At 38.8% G+C, this 14,734-nt stretch overlaps 2 protein-coding genes across 6 annotated transcripts in view; one reads left to right on the top strand and one right to left on the bottom strand.

Annotated features, from left to right (window-relative positions):
- The first annotated feature begins 2,811 nt into the window (after positions 1–2,811).
- Positions 2,812–8,462, top strand: susd3 (sushi domain containing 3). Its single transcript, XM_077601293.1, has 5 exons — positions 2,812–2,918; positions 5,640–5,834; positions 5,943–6,090; positions 6,667–6,771; positions 8,240–8,462. The coding sequence occupies exons 1-5, from the start codon at positions 2,882–2,884 to the stop codon at positions 8,247–8,249; spliced, it is 495 nt and encodes a 164-aa protein (XP_077457419.1). The 5' UTR covers positions 2,812–2,881; the 3' UTR covers positions 8,250–8,462.
- A 2,221-nt stretch (positions 8,463–10,683) lies between these two features.
- Positions 10,684–14,734, bottom strand: part of mul1 (mitochondrial E3 ubiquitin protein ligase 1) — an 89,357-nt gene continuing 85,306 nt past the window's right edge. The window contains exons 2-6 of one of the 5 annotated variants that reach the window (XM_077608683.1): positions 14,392–14,423; positions 13,405–13,522; positions 13,244–13,331; positions 12,003–12,123; positions 10,684–11,929 (exon numbers count right to left, since the gene is read on the bottom strand). In XM_077608683.1, the coding sequence (XP_077464809.1) occupies positions 11,203–11,929; positions 12,003–12,123; positions 13,244–13,331; positions 13,405–13,518 (1,050 nt within the window). In that variant the 5' untranslated portion in view covers positions 13,519–13,522; positions 14,392–14,423 and the 3' untranslated portion in view covers positions 10,684–11,202. The other 4 variants (XM_077608773.1, XM_077608595.1, XM_077608864.1 and 1 more) reach the window with 4 other exon arrangements.

Here is a 14,734-nt window from a genome sequence, read left to right on the forward strand (position 1 = left end):
GTGCTTCTCTTTTGTCAGCAAGGGTTCTCACCATCTTCTGATTTGGAAACAGTGGTGCTGGACAGCAGGGCTTTAGAATGCTTTTCGATTTTTATATGATCTGTCTTTAGACTTATGTGAATACCTCTTAATGCATGTGTGCTTCTTTGATAGGTAGTGAGTGAGTATTGCCAATTATCAACAGCTTTTCTGGCAGAAACTGGTAGCCCACAGTTGCTGCAGAGCAAAACAACTAATATCCTGCCTTGTAGAGGTGAGATCTTTAGCCCGAGCCCAAAATGTCAATCATTACTTTGGGTTCGGGCCAGGCTTATCTCTCGCTGAAAAAAAAGTATACTAAAATGATGTGTGGTCTCGCTGACTTTTTAAAAAATATATATGTTTATAAAAATGTATACTAAAATAATGTGTGGAAACTAAACTAAACTTGTTATAAAATAAATAATTTGGATAATACAGAGAAGGCGCTGTAATGTAATTGCATTCTTTCATACGAGAGCAAATAGACTTGCACCTCGACGCTGGGCAGGCATTTAAACAGTTGAACTTGTCAAACATCTGTATTATCGTATATAAGATGTTATACAGTCTTGTTTAACTTAGATTTCGTTACAAAAGACAGGCTTTAATGTGTTATCATAAATCAGGCCTCCTCCTCCTCCTGACTTGGGAGTCCAGAGACCTCACAAATAAAATATAAAATTTGGGGTTTTCTTAGGGCTCGGTCCTGCAAATCAAGTTACTAATTTGCTGGGCTCAGGCCGGGCTGGATTTTTTTTCGGCCCGATCTTACCTCTACTGCCTTGCATAAAAGTCAGAGTTGATCCTCTCTCATCACAGCTGAAGGGAATGGGTGTTATGGGAAAGCTGTCAAATGTCCTTGAAAAGTAAGCATCTGACCAGATGTGGTGTACACATCTGTGAGGCCTAGAAAAATTTTCATTTCTAAATGACACCCCAGATGACGGTTGTTTTACGATAAAGTGGGATTTGGGGGATTTTTGGAGAACATTACAACCTGTAAACTAGCCCTCATTCTTGGACAACAACTGACACTCTGAAAACAACCCTGAAAGTTCCTGAACTATTTTTGATTAAAGAGGATCTATACAACTACAGAAACCCACAAAAAAATATATATATATATATACATATATATATATATGTATATATATATTTATATATTTATATATATATATATATATATATTTATATATATATATATATATATATATATATATATATATATATAAATTTAAAAATCCCCTTCTTATTCGCGCTGTATGGTGCATCCAGGTGAAGTAAATGATGATTTTAGTTTCTTCAACTGTCATATTATATAGCATAAGATAGACAAATGTACTGAACACTGGCTCGTAAGACACATTCTTTTATGTGGTTGCACCTGTTTCCTGTTTTGTTAGAATTTAGATGCGTCTATGTGTGAAGATGTAACATTTTTATCATGCGGAAAAAAGGGCTATAATGACAGAGTTCAGTGAACTATGCTTGAGATGTTGATTGATTGTAGGAAACACTAGCGAGACAGAGCAACATGAAACAACTAATAGCGGTTTCGTAAAGCAAGATATTGTCAATGCATTGCATGGTCTTGCATGTTTTTTTCTTGAAGTTAGGATGTTTATTACAGGGCCACACAAGTACATAAGTCCTGCGCATAGGACCCAATGTTGTCAAAGAGTGCCAGTCAGAATCAGTTGGTTGAAGGTAAAAAAAAAAAAATATTTTTGAGGCAATTTTTCATTTTTTTAATTTTTTTTTTTACCAAATGGTCTGTCTGTTAATCCATTGATGCCTTAAATTACATTTAACATATGGTAGATATATTTTAAAACAAGCATTAGGGATATGCATGTCAGGTGCATATGAATACAAAACAGGAAATTACATTGAAAAATATAAATTAATGGGAAAATACAAAGAATAGGTAGTTGAAAATACAGATTTAGACATTTAAGATATATATTTTTTTGAAACAATTTTTTTATAAATTCTTGGTCATTTATTTTATGAATTAAAATCTTTTTTTTATTATTTTGAATATTTTTTTTATATTTTATTACTCGTTTTTTACTTTCTTAATTTTTTTACTACTATTACTTTTCATTTAAAAATAATTTTAAGGAGTTTACAACATTTTAGCTGTTTTTTTTTCAATTGAATTTACTACTAGCATTTTTCTATTAACACTTTTTTGTACTTATAATATTCCTCCAATGCTTTATACATACATACTTGTTAAATGATTGTCAAAATTACATAAATCAGACTGCACCCCAAGCCTAAAAATATATAGGAGCAATAAGAGTATCAATGTACCAAAATAACAAAAGGTGTGGTTTTCTTTTACACATTCAAAACCTAAATAAAACAAGTACGTATATTGCAAATTGTGGACCCAGGTCGGTCCACCTGTGTGGAGTTTGCATGTTCTCCTTGGGCCTGCGTGGGTTTTCTCACGGTACTCCGGTTTCCTCACACATTCGAAAGGTAAGCACGGTAGGCTGATTGGACACACCAAATTTGCCGCTAGGTATGAATGTGAGCGTGAATGGTTGTCTGCTTGTGCCCTGCGATTGGCTGGCCACCAATTCAGGCCCATAGTCAGCTAGGATGGGCTCCAGCACCCCCTGCGACCCTAGTGAGGATGAAGCGGTTCAGAAAATGAGATGAGTCTTAAAGAAAGAAGAAACCGCTTATGGGGAGCTGCCAGAATTTAATCCCCAATGTCATACTAGTGTCACGTGACTGTCTTTCTACTCTCTTGCCTTTTAGTGAGGGTGTGCGCTCTTTGCAGGTTGTATACGCACACGGAAAGACGCATTTGAATGGACTACATTTACTACACCTAAATCAAAAAATGGATTTTACGAACAGAACTGACCAGGGCAACGAGTGTAAGTCGGTTGCGAAAGTGTGTTGAATTTTTTGCCTGTATTCTATGGCTTTCTACATTACTAATAATTTAAATAGACAATTTGCGCGGGATGTCCCTTATGGATTTACGCATTTGTGAGTTGTAATTGAACGACAGTTAAGTTTATTCAAGTCATCTAACTTTTATGCATCCTAACTTGACTCTAGGCTACAGCTAAAGTGTAAAGCAGAAGTGGCAAATGTTGAATGGTAAAAATAGTAACCTACTGTTTCAGATCTTCAAACACTAAAATTTAACGAAATTGCAAAAGTAAATAAAAAAAAATTAACATGGCACATCAAATCCTGCTGCCAACACAATTCTTTATAAAAGTAAACACGCGCACACGCATGCGCACACGCAGGCGCACACGCACGCACACACACACACAAAACAAAAATATTATTCCCAAATGGTATAAAACAGTATTAGTACAAATGGTTTCCATCTCATCTCATTTTAAGAACCGCTTTATCCTCCCTAGGACAGCGGGGGGTGCTGGAGCCTATCCCATCTGACTTTGGGCCAGAGGCGGGGGACACCCTGAATTGGTGGCCAGCCAATCGCAGGGCACAAGGAGACAAACAACCATCTCATCACACTCAATATGAAGTGTCCAATCAGTCTACAATGCATGTCTTTGGAATGTGGGAGGAAACCGAAGTACTCGGAGAAAACCCACACAGGCCCGGGGAGAACATGCAAACTCCACACAGGTGGACCAACCTGGATTTGAACCCAGGTCTCCTTCTGTGAGGCTGACGCGCTAACCACTGGGCTGACCCAAATGGTTTCCAATAGTATATGAATATAAATCATACAAGGCTCCAGCTTCCCTTCGTGACCCTTGCATGGATACGCAGTATGAAGATGAATGAATAAATCATACATAGATAAATGTATATCTTCCATAGTGACCGATAAGACAGAAAAACAATAGAAAGGAGCAAGGGCTAAAACAGTTTTGACCTTTCGATACCGATTCTTACACACAGTTTATGTGGTATTGTGGATTTTTTTCTTTGAATAATAAGTTACTGAATAGTCACTGAAAAGGAGCTTTTCAAATTGATTGACACTCACCAAGCACGTGAAATTGGATTGAATCATACTTGTCTAAGATCACAGTGCGTCAGGATACAAAACACAAAATCTACTTTGCGGATTAACAGTCTTGGTGTACCGCAGGGGTCTGTGCTAGGTCCACTGCTCTTCAGTCTTTACATAAATGACCTGCCAAGCTGTTGTCCTTCAATTGTCCCCTGCCAAATGTAAGCCAATGATGCCGTTCTTTATGTCCACGTGAAAGACAAATAAACTGCACAGGAACCCACAGATGCAATGACGACCGTGAAGCTTGAAAAATCCCAACTACTACACTTAAAAATATCTAAGACTGTCTGTATGTACTTCTCAAAAAGAGTGACAAATAACATTGATCCCAAAGTTTTTGTCCAAGGAAAACCAATCAAAGTAGTCCAAGAATTTAAATACCTAGAAATCACTCTTGACTCTCAACTTGCCTTTAAACTACAGATAAAAAAACACGCTGAATAAAATCAAATTTAATTTGTCCAATTTAATATTCATTAGAAACGATCTAAAAATCTGAACCTCTTCGCCAATCATCTTAAAGCCTGGTTGCTAGACGAACAAAATTGCGATCACAACGCTGTTGTCACAACTGCTACATGTGTGTGTCTAGTATGTGTCATCGTTTATCTGGAAATTAACCCTCAGCTACCATCTGAAATATTTCGTGACCGGACGTTTCGTCGAAAGACGTTTGGTTTCCGGACGTTTGGTCGACCGGACGATTGGTCGACCGGACGTTTGGTAGAACGGACGTTTGGTAGAACGGACGTTTGGTAGAACGGACGTTTGGTAGAACGGACGTTTGGTAGAACGGACGTTTGGTAGAACGGACGTTTGGTAGAACGGACGTTTGGTAGAACGGACGTTTGGTCGCCGGGTTCGCTCGCTGTCAAATTATGACAGTTTACTGTTGATATTTTGATATTAGATGTTTAGATATTAAACTCACTCTCTCTCTCTCTCTCTCATGATTATAATTTTGAGAGCTGGTTTCAACAGTAATAACCCGGCGAACAAACGTTCGTTCTACCAAACGTCCGTTCTACCAAACGTCCGTTCTACCAAACGTCCGTTCTACCAAACGTCCGTTCTACCAAACGTCCGGTCCACCAAATGTCCGGGGACCAAACGTCTTTCGACGAAACGTCCGAGTACCGAAATATTTACATGTATATGTTCATTAACATGAATATAAATATGTTCATTAATATGTGCTGTCCCTTATTAAATATATCAAACTCAAATTCATGGATAAAAGACTGGGACAACTGGAAAATGCGGATATATATATATATATATATATATATATATATATATATATATATATATATATATATATATATATATATATATATATATATATATATATATACCCCAATTTGGGCAAACCATTTGCTCATCGAGAGCCATTCCATTCATCATTATCTCATAGCTCTCTTAGCAGCCATTGACGGGTAAAGAACTGCAAATTCAAGTGGGATGGATGACAGGCAGTTTTCTCAAACGAGGTGGTCCTAATCCGAAACCTCATTTTTATTCAAGAAATACAGACGATCCCATGGTTTGATGCTTATTGATCTCAATGAATAAAACCTGTGTCTTACAGTGTATTACCAGGCTCAGTGCCCACCTCTCACTGCACCTCCCTTGGGTCACCACGTCATCAACACAGGCAAAGGCCGAAGTGTGGGTACAACCATTACACTGCAGTGCCCAACAAAACACTTACTAGTAGGAGATGATCTGAAGTGTGTCATGGATACCAACACCCCCCGCTGGGTGGGGGAACCTTTCTGCAAACGTACGTTTGCAAAAATCTAATGTAAACATGAAAAAAGTACAGAAAAATGGAATGGACTCACCAATTAGCACTAAACGGAAAACATAATGGTGTACTTCATCTCCACAGCATTGTCTTTGTATAAAGACGCTGGATTCCAGGTGGCTGTGCTTGCATCCATTGTAAGCGTTGGCGTAATATGCATCATGTCATTGGTGTTCATCACCAGGTGTATTTTGGGCTCTGTTCAAAAGAGCGCAAGAAAAAAACAAAAAAGGTAAGTTTTTGGAGGATTGGATGAAGTGGGTTAAAGTTTTCCCTCGAATATGGCGACTTCACTTATAGAGAAATCACATCTTTGCGATTTTTTTCTGCTGTTTTTTAAAATATATATCTTTATATATATCTATATATATATATATATATATATATATATATATATATATATATAAATATATATATATATACATATATATATATATACATAAATATATATATACATATATATATATATATATATACATAAATAAATAAATATATATATATACATAAATATATATATACATAAATATATATATATATATATATATATATATATATATACATACATACATATTTTTTAAGTTCATAAAAATGTGAAAAGCCACGCTGAAACTCCTAAGCGGAATCCACTCTTGCTACCAGGACTCAGCACTGAAGAAAAATAAAAGGTAGTTATTATAGAGGTGACCCTAATTGCGATTTTTCGATTATCATGGCCATGTCTGGTCTAAATTAACCGTGTTATTCGAGGGTTTACTGTATTCAACTTTCAGTGCTGTGTTTCTGAAGTTTGGAAACGTTTCTTCCCCAGGAATTTGTGGAAATGGCCCTTGGAGGATGGCATGCCCTACTTTGATGCCAACTTGGGAGATATTATTCTGCCATCAGTCATTCCAGATAACTTCTGTGACAACAGGTGGGAGTTAGGCCTCTTGAGTTTTGAAAATGATTGAAATTAAGGAAGTGAAAAAAATCCAACTGTCTTCAGGGATCAACACTTATTTAAAAATCTCAATTTCCACACTCCCACAGACCTCCTCAATGGTTCACCTTCAGTCTCGGCCAGACAAACTCCTCTACGCCTCCATGTCCCTCTGAATCCTTGGCTGATAAATCAAATCAAAATCAAAAGCTTTTATTGTCATCATACACAGCTCCGTATAACGAAATTGGTGGTGCTACTCCAAGCTTTTCAAAGTGTGTTTTCCCAGTAAAAAAAACATAAATAGTAGTATAAAAGGCATATTCCGGCTAGGTGAATTCTAAAATATTGCACACAATTCAAAATTATTGCACATATTCTCAAATATTGCACAGATGTCTAAGATATTGCACATTGTTATTACACACCCGGAAGTTATTGCACAGAAGGGATTGTGTGTCGTGCTAGCTCAAGTTCAGAGTCCTGATGGCGATGGGAAAAAAACTCCTCAAGTCTATTTGTCCGTGCTTTGTGAGACCGGTAGCGTCAGCCAGAGGGCAGCAGCTGGAACAGGTTGTGACCAGGGTGGTATTGGTCCCTGACAATGTTCCTGGCTCTGCTGAGGTAGCGAGGGCTGGCAATGTCATCCAGTGAGGGCAGAGAGCAGCCGATGATCTTCTAGGCAGTGTTGATCACTCTCTGCATGGCTTTTCTGTCTGCTGCCGTGCTTCCAGCGTACTACTGTAATGCAGTATGCCAGGATGCTCTCCACAGTGGCTCTATAGAAGGTTACCAGAAGCTTAGTGTCCAAGTTGTTCCTCTTGAGTACCCTCAGGAAATGTCGCTTCTGGGCCTTCTTCACCACTGCCGTGGCGTTGGTAGACCAGGAGAGCTTGTCCATGACGTGGACCCCCAGGAATTTGAAGGACTGGACCCTGTCTACGCATACTCCATTTATGAGAAGTGGGGCCAGATCTGTGCTGCGTTTGCAAAAGTCCAGGATTATTTCTTTAGTTTTCGTGGTGTTTAGAGTGAGATGGTTCACCAAACACCACGAAGACCGTTTGTTGACATCATCTCTGTAGGCCGACTCATCCCCTCCTGAGATGACCAGTTCGCTGTACACTTAACTTTAGTTTGAGTGTTTTCTTTTAAAGCAGGTTAGCCGCATAGGAAAGAGAAAAACATTTAATGTGGATGGGACCGTATTCATTAGACAAAATGACAATCACGAGTAAAATATTTACTTTTTTAAACTTGTTTTGAATCTTTTGTTGTCAAAGACAGCCATTGAACCCACGGACATCTCAAGCTTGGCTCCATAGGCTGCAGTTGACTATATAATCCTTATAAAGGATGATTTATGCGTGTGTGAGTGTGTGTGTGTGTGTGTGTTAAGATTCTCTCGCTTCGTTTGTCCAAACCGTGCAACGTAGAGTTGATTTTTTTTTATTGTGGCCAGAAACGGCTGATGGATCCTAATAGACGAGTGATTGGCTTTCTTCACCTTATCTAAGTGAGTAAACTCAATCTTTTATTTGTTAAACACCCATTTTACAAAAGAGATTTTTTTAACAGCACAACAATTGTCTTTTGGTTCTAAACAAGCAGGAGGGACCGGCGGAGGAAACAAAAGGATTTTAACTCAGCAGCACCCAGCAACATTAAAATTTTGAATTTCTGAATTCAACGACTCCTGTGTTTAACCATTTCAGGGACAGTATTCGCTATACAGTGGTACCTCAACATACAAGTGCCCCGACATACGAGCAAATTGAGATACGAGTAAAATTTCGAGCAAATATTTATCTTGAGATACGAGACAAATTTTAATATACGAGTAGACAGCGGACGCGAGAGGCTGCTCATAAGAACATCATGGCCACTGTCTCTCTCCCCGCAACTCCCTCGTATAATGTCTCTGTGGTCGCAACTCCCTCTTTGTAATGTCTCTGCGAGCACTGGGCGGAGCGTTGCATTTTTTTCAGTATTTTTTTTCCTGTTAGTCATTGCGAATGGCGAGGCGATCGCTAATACGAGAGTTATATATACTACTTCTCGTTGGCAAGTGGTCGTGCGTTATCCTATTGTGAGGACATTTGTGTGCAAATATTTTTAAGGGAATACAAAAGCAAACAGCCTTCGATAGGTTGCATTTGAAAGTCAGGGTTGAAGTGGGGCAAATAGAGCCAGAGAGAAGAAAGGTATCAAAATTTAAAACAAAATTAGAATCAAGTTTAGTGTAAGGTTAGATTAAATTTATTTTTGAGTGTCTGCATCGTAATCCAAGTTCATTTAAATTTGTTTGTTATGTTACGAGCGTGTTGCCGTGGAAAAAATCTCCCCCCTACAACCCCACTCGCTCTGTCCCTCTCTCTACCCTCTGCGAAATCCGTCTAATTTTAGTTCTATTAAACACATTTTAGTATACTATTAATCCACTAGTTATTTGTTACTTTATTAATAGATGGCAACTTAGAATAAATAAAACATTTTTTCCAATCCAATATCCTGTTTTTGGTGTTTTTTTCCAGAGGGTTGGAACAAATTAATTTGTTTTTAGTTCATTTCTTTGGGAAACGTTCGTTTGAGTTACAAGAAAATCGACATACCAGCTCGGAACGAATTAAGCTCGTATCTCGAGGTACCACTGTATTGGGCAGCTATTTAATACTTCACACTTAACCTTTAACCCTTCATAAGGCAAGTGTCTCATTTGGCCATTACTAAATATTAAATATATTTAATTCGTTTTTAACTTCTATTTATGAACCAATAGAACATTAATGAAAGCTAACCTCATTAACATTTAAAAAAAATTATAGCCCCAAGTATTTCATAGGATTCAAATGTCATTGATGGTGTTTGACATCTAGCATATTTACTTGCATATAAGCCGTATTTGTAACACACAAAAAATGACTGAATCAAGAGTACGGCTTATATGAGCACAATACTTACTATACCGTTTTTCACCAGTAGATGTCGGCAAAGTAACATTTACAGTGGTACCTCAATATTCAAGCTTAATTCGTTCCGAACTTCGTTACTGAGCTCGTATGTCGATTTTCTCGTAACTCAAATGAACGTTTCCCATTGAAATGAACCAAAAACAAATTAATTCATTCCAACCTTCTGAAAAAACACCCAAAACAGGATATTGGATTGGAAAAAAATGTTTTATTTGTTCTAATTCGCCATCTATTAACATAGTAACACAACTAGTGGTTTGATATTACTAAAATGTGTTTAATAGTACTAAAATTATATGGATTTCAAAGGGGGGGGCAGAGGGGGTGGGCTTTTTGCACGGCAATGCGCTGGTAAAATAACAAACAAATTTAAATGAACTTGGATTACGATGCAGACACTCAAAAATAAGTTTAATCGAACCTAACACAACTTAATTCTGATTTTGTTTGACATTTTGATACCTTTCTTCTTTCTTCTGTTGGCTCTTTTTGCCCCGCCTCCACACTGACTTTCAGTCAATGTCGAGGGTTGTTTGAGTTTGTATTCCCTTCAAAATATTCCCAAAATGATGCACACAAATGTCCTCACAATAGGATAATGCACGACCACTTGCCAACGAGAAGTAGTATATACGCCATTCACACTAACTACCGGGAAGAAAAAACACTGAAAAAATGCAACGCTCCGCCCAGTGCTCGCAGAGACATTACAAAGTGGGAGTTGCGGGGAGAGAGACAGTGCCCATGTTCTTATGAGCAGCATCTCGCATCCGCTGTCTGCTCGTATATCAAAATTTGTCTCGTATCTCAAGATAAATATTCGTCCGAAATTTTACTCGTATCCCGAATTGCTCGTATGTCGGGCCACTCGTATGTCGAGGTACCACTGTACTATTTGTTGGTTATTTTCTGTTTTGCAGTAAGAAAACAACCATTAATGGATGAATTAATTCCTTTTATTTCAGTATCTCAGAAATACCACGCGTGTTGATTTTTCTTAAGATTTTCCCTTTAAAGTAACACATTTGTACTCCCTATTAAAACCATGAATATGGAGGTGAAAATGGTGTATCAGGGGGGTGGCTTATACGTGAGAAATTGTAAAATTCAACGATTTTAAGGCGATTTCAAGGGTGTGGCTTATATGCAAGTAAATACGGTCATTCATTTAAACTGGAAGGACTAGCTATGAATGCTCATGCTTTCGTGCCATTGACGGCGCTAGACATCCAATCCATTTGGACTCAAAGAGGCGAAAGAACAAACTAAAATAGCAGCCAAAGACTTAAAATGAGTGCCCTCTAAGGGTTAACATAACAATCATCAGTTGTGCATGATAGAGTTCCACTAAAAACAAAATATCTGCTCAAAACTATTTAATCGATTGCCCACAGCCATAAAAACATTCAACATGAGGTTTGAAACAGAGTTCAGTTTTTTTTTCCAATTATCATTAGATATTGTATATGAGCACCATTCTATCAATAAGTGCCCTGCAAATGGGACATTTCTTTGGCTCTGGCAGAGCCTCGTAGCATCTGGTGCACGTGCACACGTGACCACACTCCAGGAAGACACAAGAGCGCTCCTTGTACAGGCACACAGTGCACCTGCTGGAAAGTGCACTGCTTTCCTCCAAATTTTGGTCCCCCTTATTCTTTTCTTGCTCCTCAAACTCTTGAATCATGCGCTTGACGCGCTTCCTTTGTCTGTGGCACGCGTACTGCTTCCACAGAATGTAGAAGACGGTGGAACAGGCAGCCACGCCAAAGAGCACGGTCAGGAGCCTCCACAGTCTGACATCTCTCTCCTGCTTTCTCAGGAGGGCGTCGTAGTCCAGCCGAGTGAGGAAATAACAGAAGCCTTGCTTGGGGGGCTGCAGCTTTATGACGTTATTATCTAGAACTAGCTCGCCCACGCCCGTGACGCTGTCGCCTACGCGTAACATCTCTTCCGTTTCGTGAATGCCTTTGGGTCGCTCGCCGCTGATGAAGTTGCCAATAGCGCTGGACAGGGACTGAACTGCGGGGTGGAAGTTTTCATATGTAGTTTCCAAGTTCAACTCCGCAGCGTCAAGCGGGCGCAGGATGCGCACGGTGGCTGCGATGTCCTCATCATGGGAGCCCAGTACAAATGGAACTGTGTTCGTGCGCTGGTGGATGACTTTTTGAGTGTTGTTCCTGTAACAGGATATGCCAGACATTAAATCATGCCAACAACACGACCTGTTTGTTTGTTTGCTTGCTTGCTTACCAAAGATGAGTAGTGCGGTTCCACACCATTTTCTCCTCATTCAATGTCAGTCTCTCAATGACACCTTTGCAGTTGTCGAGATATTGGCTGCTCAGTGTTTCCTTCACAGACCTCACAACACCTGCAAATATGGCATTGCAGTAGTAGGTCGGCCTATTAGGGGAGTGTGTCAAAACTGTAGCCCGCGATTGAATATGCATCGCACAAGATTTTTATCTTGTGTTCAGACTGGCTGTTTTGTTTTTTTCATTTAAAGTCAATGTTAGTGCGTGTGTAAGAGCGACACCTTGTCGTGCCTGACGCCATGGCACAAGGTTCACCAGATAGGCCACGTCCCCGCGATGTCATGCAATGAATTTTAGGCCCATAGAGAAGATGGCCAAGTTGATTTTTTTCTACGACGGATTTCAGCGACAAGGAATTAGCCAATCAAATGTTTTTTTGAGTCGTGTGACTACAAGTCACAAAAGTCCAATCAGAGAGAGGAAAAAAAACAGGAATATGTAGTGGTGGCAAAAATATGTCAGAATTTTGAAAACAAAATCAATCTAAATTTTCTCATCTTTTTTTCAGTTTGTCTGAAGACTCATTTACACATTACTGACAATTTTCCTCATATAAAACATTTTAAAACCCCAAAACACGCTTATTTATTTATTTATTAACTTATTTATTACTTATTTATTTATGTCTAAAATATATTTTCCTGTCTGTATTCTCACCCTCTTGCTACTGTGACAATGAAATTCCCCGAATACAGGATGAATAAAGTTATCTAATCTAATCTAAAAGAAAAAAGCACATTGGGCCAAATAAGTTTTTAGTTTTAATTTAGTGGTGCTTTGATGACAATATCAAAGTGTGCAATGAAAGTAAACAGATTAGACAATGTACTTTGATACTTTTGTAACATAAAAACTAATTTTAACTAACAGATTTTTAGCAAGAAAGACCAATTTGTCAACTTGATCTGGCTTGCGAGTAGCCCTTCCGCAGTTTGATTGGTAGCCGATCCTTAACAATCCAATGTTGCTGGCTATGAACCTTTAATTGACCCTCCACTTTGGTTTATTGACACAGTACACACAATAAAAGGAATTGTAAATATCTTACATTTACATGCAGTTTAGACCTAAAAATTGGTCATTTGTGCTCTACGAGTTAGTGAAACTTTTTTTTGGGGGGGGTCTTGTGTTATCATTCACCACTAAGCCTCCAAGAGGCTACTGGTTAACACTCACCTTCAATAACAGCATAAGGGAAACATCTTCCAGGTGTTTCAGAAAGGATCATTTTCAAATCCTGGTCTATTGAAACCTTGTTGGCTTCCTGTGCACAGGACAGATTACTGTTGTGAGACACCTGTGTTTTTAACAGTAGACTATTCATGAGCGTGGCAGACCTTTAATTTGGTTACTGTTGCTGCTCGGTTCCTGTACACATTGTAAAAGACAGCAGTCAGGGCTGAACTGGTTGCCAAGAGACCCAGTTGTATAGCTGAAGGATTCCAGTCCATGATCCTGTCATTACAAAAGAGTGCATATTTGAGTTCAACAGTTCCACTTTGCAGATTATTTTACCGCAGTTTTGAAGTTTTTACTAAAATATTTCCCCCCAAAAAATCCAGGTTGGTGCACCTGTGTGGAGTTTGCATGTTCTCCTGTGTGGGTTTTCTACGGGTACTCAGGTTTCTTCCCACATTTCAAAAACATGCATGGTAGGCTGATTGGACACTCTAAACTGGCCCTAGGTATGAGTGTGAGTGTGAATAATTGTCTGTCTCCTTGTACCCTGCGATTGCCTGGCCACCGATTCAGGGTGTCCCCCGCCTCTGGCCTGAAGTTGGCTGGGATAGGCTCCAGCACCCCCCGCGACCCTAAAGAGGATAAAGCGTTCAGCAAATGAATGAATATTTTTTTAACAATAAAAGAGAATCAAAAACAATTGTGGTGTCAATGGAGTTGATTTTCTGCAAATTTAATACCCCCTTTACATTGCGATGATTCATAACTGCAAAAAAAATCTCGCATATTTCCTGAATCAGAAAGACAAACACGCCAAAAACAAGATGCATTTGTTGTGTTTTGGCTGGTAGATAGTAGTTTCAACTTTGGTACGTCGACTCAATATAATGATGTCAACGAAGAGGCAATCCTATCCTACCTTTTATTGCCACTAGAAACAACGATGAAGTGAAATCTGTCAGCCAAAAGCTGGAATTGTGTGTAGAAATAGTCTTTATAAACGGCACAGTGTCACTGCAACGAGCTTGCTAGCATACATGCTAGCTCTTGGAATTCAATACATTTGGTAACTTCTCTTAACTAAATGAATCACGTTTCCAACCCATCTATGGAGTAATTTTGCTGAGACATTGTCGACATATTACCAGCAAGAAGCACATCTGCGTCGAAATGACTTTTGCCAGAGTCACCGAAGCTTTTCAACAAACCTTCAACGTATGACGTCTTTGTTGCCCTATTTCCGTGACGATTTTTTTTTTCGTTATAACAGCAAAAGAATGGTCACCTATGTGGAATAAAAAGTAATATACAAGTTATGCTGATATTGTTCAGGATGATAACTGTTATGATCCCTGATACGCATTTAAATCGAAAAAAAGAATAAATACATCGGATACAACTCGGCCCTTTAATCCAGCAGATGTCAGTGTAATTCCATTATTTGAACGGCATTCAGTTTTAGAAAATGGTCACCGAGCTGGAGTCCCC

Source organism: Stigmatopora argus, chromosome 1 (genome assembly GCF_051989625.1).
Source record: "Stigmatopora argus isolate UIUO_Sarg chromosome 1, RoL_Sarg_1.0, whole genome shotgun sequence".
Lineage (NCBI taxonomy): Eukaryota > Metazoa > Chordata > Actinopteri > Syngnathiformes > Syngnathidae > Stigmatopora > Stigmatopora argus.